Consider the following 13,810-nt stretch of genomic DNA (forward strand, 5'->3'; position numbering starts at 1 on the left):
AACAATTTTATTTCTATCAAATATTTCTCCTGTACTTATATAATTTATTGAGATCTCATTATTTTCAGGTACCTGTTCCTCTTCAGGGGGTAACTCTTCAGGAGATTCCTCTTCAAGAGGTTCCTCTTCAGGGGATTTCTTTCCAGGAGAATTTTGTACAGAAAGTTTGGATGGATCAATTTCCGTTGCCTGTTTTGTGGGTAAGGCCTCTTCAGGAGCGCCGATTTCATTTCCTTGTGCTTTTCTCTTCCGGGGAATCTTATCCTTTGCACCAATAGGTCTTCCACGCTTCAGGCGTGCCTTAGACTCATTTGTTGCTGTATTAGTTAATTGTCCTACAGGGACTTCTATCTTTGCTGGAGTATTAGCAGCTGGAATGTGAGACTTAATTATTTTCTTGTTGTCAGTAAATGTATCCGGCAATTGATTTGCAATACTCTGTAAATGAATGATCCTCTGAACTTCTAGTTCACATTGATTTGTACGAGGATCAAAATGTGATAACGTCGAATTATTCCAAGTGATTTCTTGTCGTGCTTCTGGCAACGACTTTTCTTTCCCTAATGATGGGAATATATTTTCATCAAAATGACAGTCTTCAAAACGTGCTTTAAAAATATCACCAGTTAAAGGCTCAAGGTATCTAATAATAGATGGAGAGTCAAAACCAATATAAATCCCAAGTCTATGTTGAGGTCCCATTTTAGTGCGCTGAGGTGGAGCAATTGGAACATATACAGCACAACCAAAAATGCAAAAATGAAAAATATTTGGTGGTTGGCCAAATGCAAGTTGTAAAGGAGAATATTTTTGGTAAGATGTTGGTCTGATCCGAACTAATGATGCAGCATGTAATATTGCATGTCCCCAAGCAGAAATAGGTAGTTTTGATTTCATAAGCAAAGGTCGAGCAATTAACTGAAGTCGTTTAATAAACGATTCAGCTAAACCATTTTGAGTGTGTGTATGAGCAACAGGATGCTCAACATTAATACCGATTGACATGCAATAATCATAAAATGCTTAAGATGTAAATTCACCCGCATTATCCATCCGAATAGATTGAATTGGATGATCAGGAAATTGTGCCCGTAATCTAATTATTTGGGCAAGAAGTCTAGCAAATGCAACATTACGAGTAGAAAGTAGACAAACATGTGACCATCTAGTTGATGCATCTATTAAAACCATAAAATATCTAAATGGCCCACATGGAGGGTGAATTGGCCCACATATATCCCCTTGAATTCTTTGTAAAAATGATGGAGATTCAAGAATTACCTTAGAAGGGGATGGTTTTATTACAAGTTTACCTTGAGAACATGCAGCACAAGGATAATCACTTTGTAAAAGAATCTTCTGGTTCTTTAAGGGATGCCCATGAGAGTTCTCAATTATTCGACGCATCATAATTGTTCCCGGATGTCCAAGACGATCATGCCAAAGCATAAACATTTTTGGATTAGAGCACTTCTGGTGCATCACAACATGTGATTCAATTGTTCTTATTGTTGTATAATACAACCCGGAAGAGAAAGCAGGCATTTTTTCCAATATGAGCTTCTGGCCCGAAATTATTGAAGTAATATAAAGATATTCGTCACTGCCTTCATTAGTGGTTTCAACATGATAACCATTTAAACGAATATCCTTAAAACTGATTAAATTTCTTCTAGATTTAGAAGAATACAAAGCATCATCAATACAAAATTTTGTTCCTTTTGGCAATATAATATTTGCTCTTCCAGAGCCTTCAATTAGGTTTGATGAACCTGATATTGTATTGACACTAGCTTTGTTTAATATTAAGTATTGAAAATATTTCTTATCTCTAAGAATTGTGTGCGTTGTACAACTGTCTGCTAGACACAAATCTTCACCAATCATTTTGGAATTAATCATTCCATCAGTATGACCCATACCTCCATACATAATAAAATAAATATTAAATTTCATTAATCAAAATAAAATAACAAAATAAAATTAAAATTGACAACATAATGAAAACATATATATATATATATATATATATATTACTACAAGATTACTGTGATTAACAAAATTCATTTTAATCCATTTTTCTTTCTCTTTTATGGATGCTTGATATAGGTCGATCAGATGTTTAGGCGTACGACAGGTACGCGACAAATGTCTTTTCATATTACACCTGTAACATTTATCGATCTTAATAGTTCTTTGTAGGTTTATTCTGTAAACCTTTGTTTTTATATTCTTTCGCCTCAGTGTGGTTCCACTTCTGGTGGAAATGAAAATTTCTTTTGTAAGAATTATGAGTACGTTCCCATTGACCTCTATAATATATATATATTCTACCACGTCCACGTCCACGATAATGGTTTCCTTTATTACCACAAAATGAGGTTCCATTTGCTTCAGGAAATGGTGTAGAACTCGTTGGACGAGATTGGTGATTTTTCATTAATAGCTCGTTGTTTTGCTCAGCCACTAGAAGACAAGATATTAGTTCAGAATATCTTGTAAAATTACACTCTCGATATTGCTGCTGCAGGAGCACATTCGAGGCATGAAATATGGTATATATCATCATAAGTGCACAGTTTTAACTGTGAGCTGATTTTAAAGAGTGCAACTTCAGGTGCATCCAACAATAATGAGCTTTTTGGGAGGATAACTGTCTTCTGGTACTTGTATCTCTCCCTCAAATTATTCCACAAGGTCAATGAATCTTTTATTATAAGGTACTCATTTTTATTTAATTCATCATGTAGATGATGGCGAAGAAAAATTATTGCTTTAGCGCAATCCTGCAGGGATGCTTGATTTTCATTCATTGCTTTATCACGATCCTGCTGGGATGTTTGATTTTCATTCTTAATAGTATTTCCAAAATTCATAACATCAATATTCATAGCATTATAAAATGATAACATTTTAGTTCATATTAATCGCACATGGATCATAAGATTCATATGTTTTAATATGATTCTTAAAACAATAAAAATTTCTAAGTATATGTTAGAATGTTAATTAACAAAATAGATAATAAGATTACTAAATCTTAAAGAGGCTTACAATGATTGAAGAATATCCCACGGATAGCTTTTGATGTTGAAGATCAAAAGAACACAACAACTGGCTAGAGCTTCGTGCTGATAACGTGTTGTAAAATTAATGAAAATAACAAGACAAGATAAAGAGATTGTAAATATGAAATTAGTTCTTCAGGAACTATGTATGATTCTTCTCTATAATTGTGTGTTTTACAAAGTATCCAATACTCCCTTTTATAGACATAGAATCATAGTGGGAGGTTAAGGAATAGGAAAGGATAGGACATGAATTAAAAGGCTACATCAATGTATTACATGAATGTTATGGAATTCTAAAAAATGACATGAATGTGTAGAATTCCAATAGATGAAACTAAATGGTCATCCACCAAATGCATGAATGCATTCATAACATAAAACATAATTTTATTATTTTAATTTTTATATATTTAAACCTAAACGTAATATATATTTAAATATATATTTTTATTATTTTATATATATACTCGGTTACTTATTATAATCGGGTATATATAATTGTTAAAACTACTAACCGCTCCGGGAGAGCCGGTTATAGGTTATTTCTAACTGGGTACCAAATCAGTTTCCTGGTTACCTGCCGGTTATAACCGACCGGATTTACACCCCTAGAAGCTGGTGTCTCGCGATGAGAAGGAGAGGAAGAGATCGAAGAAGAGAGAGAGAAAAAAGAAATAATAAAAAAGTAGAACAACAATATTTAATATTAAAATAAGGGTTAAAAACTTTTTTGGTACCTGTGATTTGAAAACTTTATTTTTTTATACTTCAGTTTCAATTTCCATCATAGACAGTACCTAAGTTTTGGAAAAAGGCTAAATTGATACCTCCGTTAATTTTTCCGTTAAAAAACAAACGGTTTGCCACGTGTCAACCTCTAAAAGTAGACATGTGTCATAATGAAAAAAAAAAAATGAAAAAAAAAAAAAAGGAGGTGGCCGAACCACCCTTATGGTCATTGAGGGTGGTTCACCCCCAAGGGCCAAAGGGCAAGAAAAAAAAAACAATATGTATTAAGGTGTTTTAGTCCTTGGGGTGGCCTAACCACCCCTCTGATTTTTTTTCTTTTCTTTTTTTTTTTAAAAAAAAATTCGTACTTTTTTTTTAAGCTTTATTATTTTTAATTTTTCAATTTTTTTATTAATTTTTAAAGTTTTTTTTTCCCGATACGTGTCTACTCTCAGGAGTTGACATGTGGCATACCGTTAGTTTTTAGACAGAAAAACTGAAGGAAGTACCAAATCCGCCTTTTCCCAAGACTCAAGTACTATTTGCAATGGGAATTGAAACTAAGGTATCAAAAAATAAAGTTTCCAAACCACAGGTACCAAAAGGTCTTTAACCCATAAAATAAATGATAGAATAGACAATCTGTTGAAAAGTATATAGAAAATATAATAGCTAAAGTAGAAATTTGTACTTTTTTAATAGCCATTTTAACTATTATTGCTGGAGATGCTCCGAGGTAGCAAAAGTTTAACATGACCTAGAATTCCAGTTTGTCTTGAGATGGAACCTCCCATGCTTAATGCAGCAGTGCCAAGGAAAATTACTCCAGGGAGACTAAATTAGACTGTCATCTCTTGTCCATTGCTGACCTAGAAATAAAGAATTACTACAATTTACGGAGTTACAATGTTCATTATAAATCCAGCCAACTCATTTAAAGTCCATTTAGAGTACAAATTTCAGCTATGAAACCTCCAAAAATGGCATGTATAAGGTGTACAGACTGAGATAGAAAACATCAGGGGAATATCTACTCGTTGTTCAATAAGCCTCAAGTGAACCCTTATCTGCATTCATAACAAATCTATCAAAGTCTGTGTAATATTTCTGTTCCTTTTGGAGGGCTGAAATGCATAATTACTGATACAACAAGTTGTAAGCTGGAAGATCTTGTATCCTGTTAACGTCTTCTAAAGACAGCTCTCTTTCCAACTGTGTCCTTGTTACTTGTAATACCTCCTGAAGAAGTGGAAACAACAAATAATTACTACACTGAGGTGCCAAGCAAAAAGAAACAAATGAAACTAGTCTAAAATTATTCCAGGATGTTGCTTATATTTGGAACTATTCCTTTGTAAAACACGACATAGACAAATGCTGAGAAGCAAGTTGCTTGGATAAAAAGGGCACTTAAGGACATACTGGACCTTGTTTGGGGTGAAAGAGGCAATGCCTGTTAGGGGCAAAGGGTAGAGGCATTTTCGCCATTGTGAAATTTATAAAACAAAAAAGTAGGCATTTGCTTTGGGGATCTTCTCAGACAGCTCATGCAGCATTACTTTATATGCCAGATATATTGTTCTAAACACTTGATTTGGTTGACATACTTCCACAACATGCCATGCTTTCTTCTCCTACTCGTCCGTTTTCCCATTTTTGTCTTTTATTTCCTTTTCATGCACCTCTAGATATGCATGTCTCAGGCTGTGCATACTGTCGTGCTGTTGTCAAACTCTATGAGTATGCATAAAATGATAAAAACTCCTATGTAGTGTATAAAGGGCTGTACACGTTTGCAATAGGAAGCTACATTTAAGGTTCCCAGAAACGATTTCCAGAAAAAGAGAGTTGTGCTTCTGGTTCCCAAGAAGACACAGGGAAAGAAAAGAGTACTTGGTTATTCCCATTCTGTTTTTTCTGCAAACCTGAGTAGTAGTATCTCAAATTGTTGGGAATGACATTGAACTTCTTAAATATTAAGAATTTCATTGCAGTGTGGGTGGGTGTGCGTGTGTTTGAAAGAGAGAGAGAGAGAGAGAGAGAGAGAGAGAGAGAGAGAGAGAGAGGGAGAGGTTGTACATTAAATTCCATGTAGGAAGCATGCATCGCAAGCCATTGAGCATCCATCATTTCAAAAGCAATACAGTATAGTACATCAAAGGCTTCTGCATCTTCTGCAATTGAGAACATGCAAATCATGAGTGGAACTCATTTGAATGTCAGAATAAAAAACCTGAAGGCAGACTTTTTCCAACTGTTAGGACCTTTGAGTGCCACCTAATCCGACCTATAGTAGATTTACCTCCTAATAATTTAACGAAATTGATTCCTGGAAGACATCGTGGTTTTACTGCAAAAGAGAACAGAAGAATGATTATAAAACAACATTATTTTCCCAGTTTTAAAATGTCGCAAAGAATGAGTGTGCTCAAACTTGATGAAGCTGTAGATTGCTTTTAAAGGAATCAGGAAGTCAAAATACTGATCCAGTATAGGCTGTGACCACCATTGAGAATTTTTAATAAATGCTTTTTTTGGTACAATTATTATATGATCAGGCTTCAGAGAAAGAATGACTTGTGAAGATGAGATTAATCAAAGATTTGAACAACCATAATATTTCTTCTAAATTTCTAGTGTCATTGAACACACAGGTACTTTGACCAAAAAAATAAAAATGAAGAATGCACGGTTCATCATGTGAATTAGTGGCAAAACAAATACCAAATGGTGAAAAAATGGTCATTTATCAAAGTCCTAAACCTACATGATTAAACCGAGTGTTAGGAAAATATACTCAATTAAATGCTATTAATGATGGAAGATATAGCATTTTCTTTTATGCTGTACACAAATGAGCACAATTAAATTTGAGGCATAAAAATGAAAGAAAATGGTATCAAATGATAATTAAATTTGTGTAAGAACCTGAGCATAGATCCAACATCTGAATCAACATGAATGATACATTAATGCCAGCGACAGCAAATGGATATTCCCAGTCTGATCGCCTCCCTTCTTGCTTGAACAATAACCTGTGGAAAGATGCCTTCATTTTGATGTGTCATATGATCAGTAATAACTCAGCTTTAGTGCAAAGACACAACTCAGAAACTACAATGGAACACAGAGAATAAACAAGAGGTGAGAGAAACAACAGGACATAGTTTTATGGTAAAATTTTCAGGAGCCAAATAATAGAATAGAAGGCATACCGGATAAGTCCTGGAAAAAAACAGCAAATTCTCAAGGGAAATAAAACCGCAACCCCTAGGAAGAGCAGGTCACTATGAGCCAAAATACTTTTGAATGGGAAAAGAACAGTAAGAGCAAGGATAAAGCATAGAGCTACTGTCTTAAATAATTTCATTATTCATTTATTTATTGATTTATTTATTGATTTATCTGCAACAAAACAGTTACAGTTAAAAGAAGCCAACAGGGAGCCAGCAAAATTTTCATTTTATTTCATGTCTATTAATTTCACCTCTCTTATGATTAACTTCTTGGATATCGACACAACCAAGAGCTACACATCAAGATTTTTTTAATATCTCCAGCAAAAACCACATGGATTTTAAAGCCAATGCCAACATTGATTATAAAAGATGAAATATTGTATCATGAAATTAATCCAAAAAAAATAAAAATAAAATCATACAAATATCTCAACAGCAGCAAGGAATTAGATGGACTCAAGTGCCACTTAGAAACACAATGGAGCTAATCCATCTTCATGTGCTGTCTATTCATGCAATGAAAGATGCTTCCTATTCTCTTGTTAATACAATGGTTATCCGTAAAAATTAATTAAAACATGAATGACAACATTTCTTTCCATCTTGCATGATTCTCAACCCAATTCATATGCTTAATAGTTGCTTCATCAATAAGAGATGGAAAAAGGTCCAGCAAAAATGCAAGGCAAACTACTATTAAAAGAGATATTAACTCTACCTAAAGTCAGTTGATGGATTAGGACCTTGCCACCCCATCTCTTTCCATTGCTCCGAAATCAAGCCTTTGAGAGCAATATTTGGAAAGGCAGCATGCCACAATGCCTGGAGGGCTTCCTGTTGATATGAAAGGATAATGAGATTATGGACATGGCATTGAAAACAGTGATAAGAGGCTAAAACTTATAACCATTTGCTTTCCATTAAAGAAAGCACGTGAGAAGGCAAAATATGTGGACATGAGATTGTGAAGTAATTACAGCTGAAGTCACTCCAGAAACAGCAGGAAAAATTTTAAAAAGGAAAAATGAGAAATTGATTTGCTGATTGTACGTCCTTGAGATGAAAATCTATGTGCATCATGGATTTTTAAACCTAATTCTAGAAACAGTAAATGAAGATGAGAGAGAGAGAGAGAGATAGTTTTGCCTATGCAGGTCAACTTTCTTGTTGATGGAGCAGAAAGGAAGATGATACCTAAAACAAATCGTAAAGTCTCATCGGAATTATTTGTATTTTGCATTCATTGAACCCATCAACAAGATAAAATTAGTAGAAAGCACTTAGAAGAAAATGAAATAGCCACAGCATGAAGAGAGATACTTGATGATCAGGGCGAGTCTCGTCAAATGGTACTTGTAATCGTTCTTGGAACCTCTGAAGTCTTCGTTCCTGTTAAGAAGTTCAAATACAAACTGCAGTTTAGTGAAGCTGAAAATGCCAGCTAAAGTTATATCAGCTCACATCATGGCAATGACCATACTTGACAAGTATGAATTAATATTTTAATGAACGCAAAACCAATTCCATTAATTCTTTCAGTGTGATGTTTTCAAACTAAAGTCGTCATGCAAGGACAGCAAAAGGATTTCGAAAAGTCAAAAGTGCAGAGGATGCAGAAATCATGCTAGAACCTCCACAATCTATAAGCAATTTCACATCATGTACAGAGAGAGAGAGATGGAACAGATGGAGCTGCCTTTGTTAATAAACACAAGATCAAAGCAAAGGTTGGCTAATCACAAAATGCAGAAAACAACTTCAGTCTCTCATCTACCTGAAGAGGACTCAAAGGGTAGTCAATAAACTTCTCATTACGCTTGTTGCCTGAGCGGGTAAAGAGTCCTCCTACCCACGATCGTGGTCCAACCATAGCATTAGCTACAACCACCAAATGCTGATCAGTGCAAGAAGAGAATTTTTGTCAAATGGAATGATATAGGTCAGTCACATCATATCATAATGACAGAAATACTATAAGGTGGTCTTGGACCCTTGACCTTAGTAACTTCAGATTCTATAATTTGTTCCAAGCTATATACTCTGAGACAGAGAAGGGAAGTGCAGAAATTGATTATATCGTGTTTCAACTTGCAAGCAAGCAATGAAAATAAAAGTCGCTTGCTGAAATAGTTGATAAGCCCACCAGAGGCTGAGCTACACAACAGAGGTAGCCCTCTCACTACACATAAGCCCACCAAACCATGGGCAGGTATAACAAAAGAATCATCAATAGAAACAAATTGAGATTTGGTTTGTCAAGAACACCTGTGAAACAATTTAAACTAATCATGCATACGATTGCACCCAAATTATGTGAGTTGAACTATCAAGAACAATTCAGAAACTCAAACTATTTCCAAAAGTTGGACTATAAAGAACAATCGTAAGACTTCAATCAAAGGTATATTTCCATTGCTTAGTTAGCAATAAGAAATAGGCTTTCCACAAAGGAGAGACAAGTTGAATGGGGCTACACTGGTTATGTCAAATACATGTTCTTCAGAACAGCAATTGTTAACAAAACCCACATATTCTGCTCTGACAAATTTTAAGTAATTACTTGCATTACCTGATTAATATAAAAGATTCTTACAAACCAAATTGGTCATACATTACAAAATCATTTGTGGCCCCTGAGTTCATTTTGAATGCCACATTACCTTCTAGTCAAATGAAATCCACTTTCAAGAGCCCCGAATGCGTGAGGTCAAGATTTCAAGCCAGCATGCATTACCTTAGAAGAATAAGGCTCCAGGACTTTTGCTAAGTACAAATTCTGATTACCAGGACAAATCATTTTAAAGTTATAGTACAATCTTAGTGATATTAACCTCTGCATATTGGAATTAACCTAGCATGTATTGGTAATCAAAAGCAGGAATTTATTAGATATTTAAATTATATGACATTGTTAAGACAAATTATAGACAACTAGTTCATTAACTAAAGGAAATTTAAAACAAAAACAGGAAGAGTAAAGCAAATCCTACTCACCAAAACATTGAGTCAACTGTGATATTAGATGAGTGGAACTATGTGACCATTCCAACTCTCCATCACCCTTCTTTTGTCTCCAGTAGATTTCATCCTCGTCAACCTACATTTCAAATTTGAAACCACCTTTCAGGATAAAGTTCATGCATAATCAAAATAATTAGATATAACAGAGTGACTAGCCCAACTCACAGACAGCTCTCGTGCAATAGGTTGAGATTCATTATCTAAATTTGCTAAATTTTAACAATCATGAGCCAAATAGTATGAAGAAAACAAATTTAGTAGTCTTATGCAAGGTTAAGAAACATTGTGTATATATGCGCTGTACAGTGAATAGAGCTCACAAACGCAAAGGATAATTGAGCTCATGACAAAGAAAAATGGCTTCAAAACTTCTAAGAATACTGAATTTCTAGAATTTCAATAAAAAAATAAATAAAAAAGCAACTCAAAACTCCCACAAGAAGAAAAAGCAAACCAAAACTAAGCCATGACGTGAAGTAAATGCCAAATGAGAAAACCCAGTTGGTATTAAAGGCAGAAAGCTAGCAACAACAGAAGGCAATGTCAACTTCTATCAATATGTTCATTTCAGGGTGCAAAATTTCTCCATTAAATTAGCAAGAGAGATCGTGTATCAATAGGAGTCTCAACATAACAATCGTATCATAGTAAGAAAAAATCAAAGAGGCTCATGCATGAACTGCAAAGCTGTAAGCAAAAAAGCAAGCAACAAACAAGTGGAAAGCTGATTATTGTAATTAAGAACTATTTTAATCAGAGGGCACAAAAGCATTACTAAGAGACATTATTAACAAGGGCACATCTTAAGCAAATGGTAACTTCTAAGAGGCTTCTAAACCATCAACGTTGGCCTGAAAATTTAATCTTGATAGACAGATAGCGTGAGAAATGTGGTGTGGGTTTACTCTGTGAAGAGATGAACAAGAAGGAAAGCATTGCCTACGCCTCCTTAATCTCATGAGGGGACCAAAATCAAGAATGAGTCTTTCACCCTTTTTAACCGAAAGCAAAAGGCATAAAGATAAATATGTTTTTTGAAGAAATGGGTGACATATCATTGCACCCAACTCATGCTCTCCTATTTTTCAACCCCCATCATTTAAGCTTCCCCCCTTTCTCCCTCACTCTTCCTCTCTACCCATTGAGAGAGAGAGAGAGAGAGAGAGAGAGAGATTCAAGAAAATTGAAATATTGTATAAATACAGGCGTACCCAGAAGCTATAAAGAAAGTTTTTTTTTTTTTTTTTGTTAAAAGGAAAAAAAAATTAAAACCGCAATTAGAGGACTACTTTTACTGTTTTACATCACTTTTGCTGCCGTAAAAAGTTTGAAAAAGTGTAAGGTGGGTGTCTCTGCTCTACAGAACATACATACAAGACAAAACTAACATCCCCACAATCCCACACGCCGACACGAACAAAGCTAGAGAGAGAAGGAATATAATACAAGACAGAAAGGCACACAGAAAAGTACCTGTTATGGCGTCTAAGGAGACATCTTGATGGTGGTGCTTTTCTTGATGAGGTGGGGTCCACTTGGAGAAAGTGGTGGGGCCAGAAGTGGTACAGGAAGATGAAGAAGAAGAAGAAGATGGAGGAGGATGAAGAGGAAGGGTTGAAGGAGAAGAAGAATGACATTTTTCTTTCTTTTCTTTCCTTTTTTTTTTTTTCTTTTTTTCCAGAGTGATTCTGGCATACAAAACAAAGACAACCGTTCAGATGGATTGAGTTTGGAATGAATGTCGAGGGGATGCTTTGTCTTTCTTTGTCTAATGGCATTGAAAACCAACCAATTTCCTATAAACCTGGCTGAACCGTAGCGCTCGGGGGTTGCTTCTTAATTTGGTTGTTTGTTTCTTTCTCCCTGGCCCATGCATCCGCGTGCCAATAGAGTGCACATGCATTAGAGCTGATTGTTTAACATTAGAGAAATGATATTTTTAAATTTATCTTTACATTTATGGGATCTAGATTGGACTCACAAATTCAATAATGAGTTTAAATCTTAGTTGTATGTAGATGTACAAAAGATATATAAGAAATATAAGTGTATCTCTTAACATTATTATATAATTTATATGTTTGAGTTTAAGATAAGATACTAATCAAAATTAGTGACAAATTCATGAATCATGATGGGTATTTATAACTTATAAGAACAGTAATATTATTCTTTTATATAATATATCATCCTTTCACGTCCCGTAATATTTATTTATTTAGGTGGTTTGGAAAGATTGGCTTAATGAACCGGCCAGCAGCACATTCACAATCACATGCAGCTTGACCTATTGCCATTTTAGCAAATACATTGATTGTATCCAACGTACCTAGTTACCATCTATATCATATCAGAGCCTTAAGAACGACAAATTAACGCTGTCTTTTGTTTTGTTTTTGTCTAACCACCACTCTTTGAAGCTTTTTGTCAAACAACTTAGCTTCTCCCTTTACCGCTGCTCATCGAACACCTTATTATAGCATGGATATAGCATGGATGCAGTTACTGGCAATAACTACATCTACATCCCCATTATGTAGTAATCAATTTCAAATAACCACGTTTGCATCACGTGGTTATTAACCATTATCCGCATAATTTTTGAAATTCGGTTGGTAATTATTATTTGAATATCAAATAATAGGCATTTGGAGCCTATATTAGTCTTTCGGGCCTTCTTTGGACCTCTATTAGGTCATATTTTAAACAATTGAGGTTTGTAGTGTTTAAGGCTTGTTTTAGGGCTTTTTTTTTTTTTTTTAAGCATTAGTGTTTTAGATAAAATTTATATCTCGATTCCACATTACAACTTAAAAATAACAAAGAAATTACAAACACTCCATGATGAGCTCATCGAGAAAATAGAAACATGCACAGAGAGAGTGGTTGAGATAGTGAGAGATTTGCAGCGCAGTGTGAGTGTGAGAACTGCCAAAGGTCCAGAACGAAGTCGTTTTGGTGAATTTGTTTTAAGTGTTTGTGTCTATACATGTGTCTACATATATGTATGTACTGCCAAAGGTCCAGAACGAAGTCGTTTTGGTGAATTTGTTTTAAGTGTTTGTGTCTATACATGTGTCTACATATATGTATGTATTGTTTGTGTGTGTGTGTGTGTATATATTTTAAAAGGATATGTGGATGTGGTTATTAACCGCATTCTTATTCTAAAACTTTTATCCGCATTCGCATACGGTATTGCAGAAAGCAGTCAATTGTGGTTAATAACCGTCCACTTGTACAACCCTACAGTATCGCCCTATGGCCAGTGCATCTTCCTCCTCCGTTTCACCCACAACATCAACAACCCAACCACACCACAACACCAAAATCTCATCCCAAATATTTTTGTTAGGTTCTAGAAATTAGCTTCATTTGGAGTGCAAAATCTTATGTATAATTCATTTCATTACCAAGTGTTTCGGTATGAAAATATAAAGGGTTTGGGGGTGTTTTGAAGAGTTACTGGGTTGTCCTGTTCAAAGCCTGTCACGGCAACCAAGTGACGAAGAGCCATAGAGAGGTCTCAGCCTTCTTCCGTGCAAAGTCCGTCACAATGGGAACGTGACGTGAAGCTCTAGTGATGTCTCAGGTTGATTATGTTGGAAGCCAATCAAGACGGAAACGTGAGAAGAAGTTCCAGTGAAGCCCCTGCCTTCTTGTGCAAAGCTCGTCACAACTAGAACATGATGAGAGATCCTAATGAAGCTATTGCCTTGTCCCGTTGGATGCCCATCATGACGTAACCAA

The 13,810-nt window shown here is 35.1% G+C and overlaps 1 protein-coding gene across 9 annotated transcripts; it reads right to left on the minus strand.

The window, feature by feature from the left end:
- Positions 1-4,639: 4,639 nt before the first annotated feature.
- On the minus strand, positions 4,640-11,684 carry LOC133859591 (uncharacterized). Of its 9 annotated transcripts, none has more exons than XM_062295038.1 (10): positions 11,534-11,684; positions 10,034-10,136; positions 8,814-8,917; positions 8,360-8,428; positions 7,758-7,873; positions 7,016-7,070; positions 6,729-6,849; positions 6,103-6,150; positions 5,880-5,974; positions 4,640-5,039 (listed from the first exon to the last, which is right to left on the minus strand). In XM_062295038.1, exons 3-10 carry the CDS (start codon positions 8,907-8,909, stop codon positions 4,938-4,940), a joined length of 702 nt encoding a protein of 233 aa, XP_062151022.1. In that variant the 5' UTR covers positions 8,910-8,917; positions 10,034-10,136; positions 11,534-11,684; the 3' UTR covers positions 4,640-4,937. The 9 variants fall into 9 exon arrangements, with proteins under 9 accessions (XP_062151022.1, XP_062151025.1, XP_062151019.1 ...); XM_062295041.1 differs by having other exon boundaries at positions 8,814-8,933; XM_062295035.1 differs by lacking the exon at positions 11,534-11,684 and adding an exon at positions 10,966-11,200.
- Positions 11,685-13,810: the final 2,126 nt, after the last annotated feature.

This window comes from Alnus glutinosa, chromosome 2 (genome assembly GCF_958979055.1).
Source record: "Alnus glutinosa chromosome 2, dhAlnGlut1.1, whole genome shotgun sequence".
NCBI lineage: Eukaryota > Viridiplantae > Streptophyta > Magnoliopsida > Fagales > Betulaceae > Alnus > Alnus glutinosa.